Genomic DNA, 11,501 nt, shown 5'->3' with positions numbered 1-11,501 from the left:
GTTTCAGGGAATGCGCTCTAGGGTGTCCTTCGATTGCTACAGCAACAAGAATTCAAAAACGTATACAAAAAATTGTTATTAATTTTTTTTCTGATGCTTGGCGTGATTCGAATTTTTGTAAATTATAGCGTTTCGTTTACAGAGGGAATCTTGAGCAAGCAAAGACTTCTAACGAAAACAATTCTGAAGAAACCCCGACAAGGTTTTTCCAGAATTATAAGATCAAAATATTTCATAGTTTAGGAGTACTTATGATTTTATTTAATGTCAGCGCTAGATGTTTCGAGTGTACTCTGCCGCCAAAACTAAAAAGTCATGTAAAAAAGTTATGTATGCAAGAAAAAATTATTTATTTATACAATTTCTATTAAAAAGTTTAACTTGCGGATTTTTCTGGAATCAAAGCCTAGCTAAGAAGCACGCACAGTCGCTTGCGGAGTATTTGCTCTCGATACAACAAAAGAAATCCACAAACGGCATGCCAGATTTAACCGATGTCGCTTGCGCATTTCATCGCTTGGACGTCTTAAGTCGACTCTACACATTTACAACTTGAGACTTTACGTATGCTGGTACATACGGCGTTTTGATTTTGTACCAAGCATTATGCCCGGCAACGTTTGTAAGGCAAAAGATCCGCAAAGTACTTACATTCTTCCCTTGTATTTCGTGATTTGGTCAATTTTCTCAATATTAAAAATTTTAAACATTCATTTTATATTATAAATAATTATAAATTAGAATGTTCATCATGATAGGCGCAGCTTACTCTCACGAGTCTACTGATATAAAAAACTCATTTTTCGAAAAAATGTCGCTTAATTATTTTTTTCCGTTGTATGGTAGTACTAGGGGAAAAATCCGTAAAGATGCATTATTTCATTAATAACACAGGCCAACATTGTTTTGTTGTTGAAAAGTGGAGGGTCCTTTGCGAAGTCATTTTTTACCTAGAATCCGAATCCGGGGCCAGAAATGGCCCATCACTTCAGGATTTTAAGATATTTGAGGTTATGTACCAAAAAATGGCGTTTTTCGCTACTTTTGAGGTTATGTACAGACGACACAAAATTTGTTGGGATTTTTTATTTAGCTGTATCATATAGTACTGCTATTTCTGTTTAATTTGAGAGTCGCAGAGTTCAATTACCATTTTTCTTTACCAAGTTACGCCAATTTAAAATTACGAGATATATTCCATTATGTCTTGAGCATTTTCTTTACATACTTTGATGCAGACATTTTCTACTGGGTGTTTTTTTTTTTGAAAATTTGTACTTGAGGGTGTTCGGGGTAGAAAATGTCTGCCTCAAAGTATTTAAAGCAAGTTCTCAAGATATAATGGGACATACCTCGTAATTTCAAATTGGCGTAACTTGGTGAAAAAAATGGTAATTGAACTCTGCGACTCTCGAATTAAAGAGAAAGAGCAGTGCTATATGATACAGCTAAAGAAAAAATCCCAACAAATTTTGTGTCGTCTGTACATAACCTCAAAAGTAACAAAAAACGCCATTTTTTGGTACATAACCTCAAATATCTTAAAATCCTGACGTGATGGGCCATTTCTTACCCCGGATTCGGATTCTACGTAAAAAATTACTTCGGAAATGACCCTCCACTTTTCAACAACTGACATGACTCATTATTTGCAGGCCTGTGTAGTTAATCATTATTAATTTAATTAATATCGTATTATAGAAAAAACATTAACTCAAATCATAGCCATGTCTAAACTAGTAAATATTTTGATTTGAAACTTTCCACAAAGCATTTTCAAATCATACTTGAAGATCAAAATCAGCATAATTAATTCTATGGAGATTGAACACACAAGCTGGACACGTTCTCATCTCCCTAAAATACAAAAGATACTATGGATATTTTTTTGATTTTCATATTTCGTGACTAGAATATAAAGTATACGTTTTGAATACCGGAATTTCGTCCGTACCAATAGCAGCAAATGTAAAAGGCAAATAGGAATAGCTAAACTTTCATCTGGTTTTGTGTGGAAGCTGTGAACAAAGTTGAATATAATTGTCCATTTCCTCCTATCAAAATGCACAAAAATTAGAGGACTAACGCCTCGATAAACAGCAAAAACGAGAGACGCTTGCATATTCAGAGCATCAGAAAAAAGTTCACGCAAATTTGTCAATAATACATTTTTAATTTCCTGTACATCTATCAATCTAAAGACACCCTAAAGCGCATTCCTTACAAATTTAATTTGAAAATTCAAAAAGCTAACAAACAGAGCACGATTTGAAGTGAAAAACGCGATTAAAATCCATTTTTTCAAAACAGTCCGTTTTTTTTGCTTTAATTTTAAAACAAAAAAAGTTACAACTTTTTATCTACAGAAAGAAAGAGGCTTAATCAAATTTGAAATTCAGATATATCCTTCAAAAGCTAAAATTCGGTCCCTCAATTCAGATAGCTTTTAATCTATTCAAGGGAACAAAGTGTATGCATGTATTATACACAATTGTACAGTATAGTAAAGTGGACCGAAAACCCTTTGTTTCGAGTAGCGGGTTCTAATAGTGGATAAAAAAAGTTTTATTTCCCAACAGTAGTAAGCCATACAAAACCATACAGTTTGGTCAGGTAATATCTTTTGTTCTTTGTATGGATTAAAGTTCAAATTTTTGACAATTAAAAAAAATCTCTGTGAGCCGAAAATGTTTTTTGAATTCTTGATAGGTGCAGTTTTTAGTAGTGAATAATATAGTGGGACCTCGTTCGTGTCGCTTTCTGCTTGGTTCGTGGTCACGTGACCCCTCAAAACCTCGCTCGTAATGCGGAAATTACGTCAAAAAGTTGCGCGCGCACCACAATCCAGTGCTGTTCCTAATGGTGTCTAGTCATGTCTAGTACATATCCGTGATGTGTTATAAATCATGCTACCTAAGCACGCCCCTGAAACGACCGGAAGGGACGTTTGCGACACAAACGCGGTTTCCGGTCTCAACTCTGGGACACGAACGAGGTCCCGCTGTACTATAAAATTGGAAATAAAAACTTTTTACTCAAGTTAGAACTTTCTTAAAATGTAAAAAAAGAACATTTTTTTGAATTGTGTGAACTGCCTGAAATTTCTTCAGCTTGAATTGAAAGAACATGATATTATTTCGCTATCATATCAAACGAAGACGTGATGATAATGACTTAAACATGACTCAAGAAGGTCAAGTTCACAATTTTGAAGTCAGGAATTTCTTTTTACAGGAAAGCAAAATAATGGTATGTTCCTTCCATTCCCGACCCTCAGTAAAGTTGTAGGTTAAATAAAATACTCCGTTTTTTCCCAATTTCCCGGTCAGCTGCACACCCTGAAGATTTCATAAAAATGTATAAGATTTCCGAATATTTCGCAAAAATTTAAATTATATTACAAAAACTTCAATGATTTTATAAAGGCTTCACGAAGGCTTATATACCAGATATCAAGAGTGATCATTCCCTCGATTGTATATTTTTTGTTTTTGTTTATCATATTATATAAATAATTTTTCTTTTTAGATATACCGTTATTTGAGAGTTTTCGACAAGGACTCTGGATTCGCCATAGAGGCTTGTTACAGATATTCCTTGGAAGGTCAAAAGGGTGCAAAAATAAGTGCAACTCGTAAGTGGTTGAAGCACGAACAAATTCCCTGTCTTGTAGGATGCATCGCTGAACTTTCTGAAAAGGTGGCCTACCTCTCATAGAATGACTCTTTCTGATTTTCAACTTAAGTGTATAAATTCTAAATATTCGTTTTTTACTTTTTGCAGGAGGAAGCTGCTTTGCTGCATCCTGGGAAAAATGACTTTTCAGTCATGTTTAGCTGTAGGAAAAACTGTGCCCAACTCTGGTTAGGTCCAGCAGCTTACATCAATCATGATTGCAGAGCCAATTGCAAAGTAATGAAAAAACTAAATTCATTTTTAATTTGTAAGTCAAAAAGGGAAATTGCTCTAAAAATGTATCTTTCAGTTTGTAGCCACAGGACGTGATACAGCTTGCGTAAAAGTCCTACGGGATATTGAAGCTGGAGAAGAAATAACCTGTTTCTATGGCGAGGACTTTTTTGGGGACGGAAACTGCTACTGTGAATGCGAGACATGTGAAAGGCGCGGAACGGGCGCATTCGCTAGCCAAAAGCCTGGCGAAGATCAATCGTCCGGTAAGTAAAATAGATTTAAGGAAACAAAAAAACTTAAAATGATTATTATTTATTGTGAAAGGAAAAATAATAAGAAAGCCAATTTTAAATGATTTAAGGTTATCGCCTCCGGGAAACCGACAATCGTATCAACCGAACAAAGCACAGACAGCAGCCTTTGAATAGAAACAAGCAGCAACAAATTGATGGCACCCTCACCGAGAAAAATGGATTATTGGTGGGAAATGCGGCAGTAACACATCAGTCGAATTGTATGAAAGAAAGAAGAAAAGGCCTCACTAAATACGACGCTGAGCTTATCGCAGCACAGGGATGTCGATTCTCGGATATTAATCAGCAACAAACGATGTTGAATAACGAAGAGAATTCTTCGCAGGAAAATCATCGGCAACAAACTAATGCAGTCGCTGGATCGGCGACCAGAAATCTCCGAAATAAACAACCTACTAAGACTGAAAGAAATAATAATAGAAATAATATGAAGCGCTTTAGAGCCTCCAGGTAAATTCAGATTTTTTAATATTCTATTAATCGTTGTGTATTTACTTTCCATTTTATCTCATTATGATCCTTTCAATGAATTCTTTGCAGGCTTCAGAAAAAAAGGGGCAGGACTAGCGATGACAAAGGTTCATCTTCTCTCCTGGATGATTTGACCGAAGATAATAATGCAATCGACGAATCGCATCGAAAAGAAGAATCCGATCGAGCGTCAAAAGAAAGTGAATGCGCATTTCTAAATAATCACACACATCACATGGAAGATTCCCTTGGAAAAGACGAAGGCGACTCTTGTCAGATTCCGAATTTGAGGTCTGCCGCGACCGCAAATTTTGTCCCCAAACAACGCGGATGCAGTAATTTTCCAGATAGATTGTCTGTTCAGTGTCCCTTACAATCCGAAACTCAAGAAAGAAGCAGCAGAGGTTCGGAACATTCTTACGAGGAGAACAAAAGTTTGCTCTCTCACTCGAAACTCTACAATTCCCAGAATACTGATAAAAAGGATTCTGCTTTCCAAACGAAAAACGGACTGAAAAATTATCTGTGTGTCAGTACTTGTAAAATCGATCGCTGTGATCAGGAAGTGATCAATGGTGTTAATAGGCTCGCTGATGCCTCGCCCAGCAGAACAGAGGAATCAGTGAAAGCACCTAATCACTTTTTCAATGACAAAAAAGTCAGTAAACTGAACCAGCGAGATTCAATATCCCTCGATCCAAATTACCGGAAATCACCTGTTCATGGCAAAGCTCCGAAAAACTCAACTTATCCTAGTGAAACTAAGCAGTCCGACGATTTTCACAGCATGAGCAACTCATTGGAGGGTCTGTCAATGGAGACTTTTAAGGAGGAACTTGCCAAATACGAGCAAGAACAAAATTCGATGGAGCCTTCGGTCGCTGAAGGATTCGATGAAATAAATCCTCTTGAAGACGGATCAAACGCTAGAAGTTTTAGAAACTACAACAAAGTTATTGTTAATCAGAACGACGTACAAAAAGCTAAACTTCACAGGACTACCGAGACTGAATCGGCTGCATGTGTAGTTGAAAATTCTGAGCAAGCCACTATAAAGCAGACCGACATCTCGGAGTCGGTTGATACTAAAGAATCAGAAGATACTCGCAATTTAACACTAAAAAGATCTTTACCGAAGCGCAGTGAGTTTTTCGAAGTAGCACTGCGCCCTCGAAAAGAGCAGAAAACAAAGTCGAATCGAAAGTCTATGAAATCTAGAAGTAAAAAATCCCGAAGTCGTTTAACTTCAGGAACAGCTTTAGTAGCTAATAATAAAAAGTTGGCAAGTGTAGTAAATCCGAGTGGGAGATTGACAAGAAGTCAGAAAAAGGATATAGAAAAAGTAACTGCAGCTGTGGTTGGGGCTGATGATGATTCCGGAATTCAGGGTGATATTTACGAGTTTAGTGAAAAAGACAGCAATCTGGAAAGCATCACTTTGTCCTCAGTTATGAGACATAAATTTGAGCGACGGTCACCGAATCGAGGGATGCATTTAGAAGAAAATAGATGTCTTGAAGAGATAAAGACCGAACCGAGTTTAGTTACTCCAGATCCATGGACTCAGCATGTTTCGCAAAATCGGGATCATGAAGGTCAAGAAGAGAAACCAAATGGGTAAGTATTTTTTTTTTTTTTTTTGATCATTTCTTTTTTTCCATTTCTAGGACTAGAAGAGCTCAGAAACTCTCAGTTTAAATATTATATTCTTCTACTTTTAACTTGCAAATCAGATGATTTCAACGTTCCAAAATACAAAGTGTCAATTGTTTTGAAGCGCTAACATTAGATTAAGAAGAATACAATGTTTTTTTAGCTCTAAAACTCAAATTTTGAGTGTACATCAGATTTCGAGATTTCAAACATTACGAAAAAATTTCAAAATGTTTCACAAAGATTACAATGTTTTCATGAAGGCTTATACGCCAGATTTTAAGAGAGATCACCCTTGGAGATTTTGTAATCTGACTTACTCAACAGGATTGCTACAAAATCTTAATTTCGGGATTTCCTGACATTCCCTTAATTTTTCTTGGCGAATATTTTGTGGCAGTTGTGAAATTTCCTTTCAAGTATAAAAACAACATTTCATCTAGGACAGGGGTCTCCAAAGGTAGATCCTGTATCTAATAGCGATCCCAGGCCAAATTGAGTATTATGAAATAAAATAATGAATGTTGAGTTTTCGTTACTTTAATATTGTTAAATAAAATATTTCATGCAATTGTAATTTTTTATACTCACAATTTAAATTCCCTAAAAATTGTTTTTTTTTCATAAATAATTCAACATTTAATTGTCAAATTAAATTAAAAAGTAGCAAGAAAGTCACGCGTCCTTGATTTTCTATTATCTAATATTAAAAACATAATCAGTTTTAAAATTCATAACAACACATTTTTCAATATTAAAAGTATAAAAAATGGTTAAATGGGCTTACATAATTGATTATATTATTATATCTAACAGATACAAAAAACAAATAAATTACAATTTTTACGATCTGTTAATACCAATGCAAAGATTTTTCCCCTTCAGTTGCGATAGCGTTTTTAAAAACTTTTCTATTAGAAATAAAAAATTTATTTTTATTTTCAAAGGGTTTTCGAAAATTTGAAATTGTACAATTTAAGCAGCTTTGACTTGGAACATTCAATATACTTTAAAGTAGTATCAAATTAAAAATTATTTTTATTTAAAAGCGCTAATGCAATTTCAATTCTTTTGAATTTTAAGTCCATTTTTAAAGTTTTTTCTTTTTGCGAACTTTTATTCTGAAATAATTTTATTTGCAGATTCTCGATTTGAAAAAAAAACTCTTAAATTTTGAACGCCTTTAATTTTTTTTCACTTATTTTTATTACTATTTTTTAAAATTATTAAAATTTTTATTATTTTATTTCTTATATATTATTACTTTACTTTATTTATTATTATTTTAATTTAAATTACTTAAATTCCCTCTCAGTTTCCCGTCGAAAAAAAATTGGTATATCTTGAAAAAGGCCGAGCGATCCTGGGTCAGGCTGCACCTGTGGATTGTGGAGACCCCTGATCTAGGAGATCCAAAATGTTAATTCAGAAAAAACTTTTTTTTACAAATATATTTGAAATACTTCTAGTAACAACAGTCATCATACTGGTTTGCAGGGTTCACAGGTATTGCATGTTGAACAAAATAGATGAATTTTAAACCAACTAGTTAAATTTCCAATAAAAAAGTTTTATTTTCTACCGAAATAGACGATCTTTCAACTAAATAAGTTTTCAACCATTAAATATTTTTCAGTCAGTAAAGAAAAAATAATCTGATTGAAAATGTGGAATTTTCAAGACAAAAAGACGAACTTCCTACAAAACCGTTGTTTTCAATCCGAAATTTTCTGCCAAAAGAAATTAATTTTTAACTACAATTGTTTAATTAAATAAAAATTGTTCAACCGAAAACATAAATTATCAAAAAAATTTATACATTTTCAACTAAAAAGATAAATTTACAACACAAAATAGAATAGTTAAATTTTCAACCAAAGAAATGAATTTTCAACGAAAAAGATCAAGTTTTTTTAAATCAGATTAATTTTCTACCAAAAAAGATAAATGCTCATCTTAAAATAAAATAGCTGAATTTACAGTCTAAAAAATTAATTTTCAGTTAAAGGAGAATAAATTTCTACCATAAAAGAACGGGTTTCAACCAAACGGTGGAAATTTCAAACAAAAAAGACAAGATTTTAATTAAGTACTTGAATCCTCGACCATAACATGTTAAACTTCAATCAAACAGTTGCATTTTTATCCAACAAATGTTTAAATATCTACATTAATAGGTTAAATTTTATATTTAAAAAATTAGAATTTACATTTAAAAAAAACAAACAAATTTTCAACCAGAAAGATTTGTAGTCAATAAAGAAAAAAGTTGCATCCAAAATGTGGAATTTTCATGCCGAAAAAAATAATTCTCCATAAAACAGTTAAACTTTTAGACCAAAAATATGATTTTTCAACAGAAAAAGTTCGTTTTCAATCAAATAGTTGAGTTTTCAACCATAATACTTTTTAATTAAAAAATATTTAAATCTAGCGGAAGTGTGGCCGCTGCCGCAAAACCACGTTTTTCCAATCATTACTTGCGGTGAGCATGATAACTCTCGACGGATTATCTGAAATCAAAAAACCAACAAGATTTCATTAGGATATTCCTATATGGAGTTGGTAAACGAAGGGATTTTCATTTGAACCACTTTTTTTGGGGCCAAAAACCGAATTTTTGGACATGCAAAAATTGACTTTTTTTTTTTTTTGAATAAAAATTTGACTAAGTCCATCGTTCACGAAGTCCTTATAGAACTAACGAAATCTTGTCTGTTTTTTTTTTAAATTTCAAACAATCCGTTTCAGAGTTATCATGTCCATGTGAGCATAACATACCATTTTTTAAAACTTTTTTTCAAAATCCACTTACGTTCACAAGAAACGCGATATCGAGTTGAAATGTTGGGAAATTAAATAAAAAGCTCTAAGAAACATTTATCTTCCTGCATTTTTACAATTATACCAAAAATGTTGTAACGAATTTTTACTTCTTTTATTTTCATAACTATAAAAATTTAGCACCACACAACGCTTCTTAGTGCTTCTGATTCAATTTTCTAAATTTTCAACTCGATTACGCGTTTTGTGGGAACATAAATTGGATTTGAAAAAAATTTTCAAGGTTACGCTCACACAAGGTACTTAAAACGTCATCGATTTTACCCGAGGGACAAATCACTCTCGAATCAGTGTAATTAATGCAAAGAATTACTGTAAATAATGAAGGCGATACGAAATAATTGTGAGTTTAATTGCGAGGTCTAATGTAACTCGTTATTCAGAAAGATCAGTAAGAAGCGTGAAGAAAATAAGGTATTTTCCGTAACTCAAACGCAAATTTAAGGAAGAGAATGAAAATAGTGTTCGGAACGTGAGTAACTTACGAAATAACGAAAATAGTGTATTGCGCTATCTCATAAAGCGATCCTTTGCGTATGTAAACGAGTCGACGTGACGTCACGCGGCACAGCAGTAGATCGACTGCAGCGTAATTCTAATATTTTGAAGGGGAAAAACGCGTCAATGAAAAAATATAGCAAAAATCACCTCATTCATTCATATATTTATATATTTTTTTAAATGAAAAAATGGAAACTATCGATCAAATATTCACATCTAATAAAGTAATAATCAATTATTGATGAATAAAAATACAATGACAAGGTGTCTACTGTGCGGAAATTTAAGGAAATCCTGGAAAATCCAGGAATTATCCTGAGTTTTATTTTTGGTGCGGGAAGTGTATTTCATTTCCTCACAATTTATAGTTTTTTTCTTGAGCCTTTGGCCTACTCGCGCTACTTTTTTGTTACTTAAAATTCAAATTAAAAAAAAATGTTTAATTGTTGAAATAAATTTTCACATTGCAATCGAGTGAATTATGTGTTAGTTTGGTTGAACATTGTTTCACCTGAAAATTTAATTATCAAATTTTTTGTTGACAGTTTATCATTTTAAATGTAAATTCACCTTTTTTGGTAGAAATCCATCTTCCCAGTTGAAAATTTATTTTCTGGTCGAAAACATTATTATTCTAGTTACAAATTCATCATTTTATTTATAACTCACTTTGAAAATGTAACTGCTTTTTTAATATTGGTTTTCTTTATTATGAAAATTTTTCTTTCACTGAAAATTTGATTACTCCAATTGAACAATTAATTTATTGCCAATTAATTCATTTGCTTATTTGAAAGTTCACCCAAAATTCGGGTGTTATTGGATTTTTATTATTTTGTATTTTTGAATGTGGAAGTGCTAGGTTTAAGGGCATGCTCTTCGTGACCACGTGACCGAACTAGTCCCCGGATATGAGCATTTTTTTTGGTGTTCACTGTGTCCACGCGGATTGAGAGATCGTGTTTAAAATTTGACAGATTAAATAAAAAGCACTAAAGAACGTTTGTATACATCAATGTGTTTATAGTTTTAAAGAAAGTTTATTTATAAATCGATGAAAAAGGATATTACCATTCGAGTTATAGCACTATGCAGATAATTTTTGGTTTGATGCATTTCGGATTTTTTGGTTCGTGTATATTGAGCACTGACACCAGTTTTGGACTAAATCGTCTAAACCTTTAAAAAAATTGATGTATGCAATAAAATTTGCACATTCGTTGAAAATCAACAAATAAGTATCTACATACACGTAACCTATAATTATTTTTCGAACATTTTTAGCGATTCCTAGCGGAGAAAAAAAGAAACTTTGACCCTCGATAAAGTCGGGACCACGTGACTAAGTTTATTCATAAAATTTTTGTGTGGAGAATGAAATGATTTTGAGATTTTGAGAATGAATGAATTTTCATTATATTCCGTCCTTACTACGTCCAAACGGATTGAGATATCGTGTTGAGGATTTAGGAAGTTATACCGAATGCACTAAGGAACGTTTGTCTACATCAAAATGTTCATAATTACGAAGAAAGTTTTCGAGTAAAATACTACAGGAATTAGGAAATAAACTTTTAACGTCGATAAAGTAGATGCCTCGATTTAAAAAAATCGAGGAACACTTTAGAATGTCATACTCGAAAATTCGTCCAAGTCCCATCTTGAGAAATGTGCATCTTCGGAAAATAATTAAAATTTTCTAATGGTTATACGAGGGTGGATTGATAAGTTTCCGGCCTGACCAAGAAAAACAACGTTTTTAAGAATTTTTTTTTTTATTTCTCAACATAATCTCCTCCAAGGCTG

General features: G+C 32.9%; 1 protein-coding gene across 1 annotated transcript in view; it reads left to right on the top strand.

Annotated features, from left to right (window-relative positions):
- LOC117169330 overlaps window positions 1-11,501 on the top strand; it is a 36,093-nt gene that overhangs the window by 9,200 nt on the left and 15,392 nt on the right. The window contains exons 4-8 of the mRNA XM_033355663.1: window positions 3,529-3,699; window positions 3,784-3,912; window positions 3,986-4,175; window positions 4,274-4,676; window positions 4,767-6,314. Coding sequence (XP_033211554.1) covers window positions 3,529-3,699; window positions 3,784-3,912; window positions 3,986-4,175; window positions 4,274-4,676; window positions 4,767-6,314 — 2,441 coding nt within the window. The remainder of the gene's footprint in view (window positions 1-3,528; window positions 3,700-3,783; window positions 3,913-3,985; window positions 4,176-4,273; window positions 4,677-4,766; window positions 6,315-11,501) is intronic.

Source organism: Belonocnema kinseyi, chromosome 3 (assembly GCF_010883055.1).
Source record: "Belonocnema kinseyi isolate 2016_QV_RU_SX_M_011 chromosome 3, B_treatae_v1, whole genome shotgun sequence".
Lineage (NCBI taxonomy): Eukaryota > Metazoa > Arthropoda > Insecta > Hymenoptera > Cynipidae > Belonocnema > Belonocnema kinseyi.
This window is presented reverse-complemented; position numbering and strand designations above follow the sequence as displayed.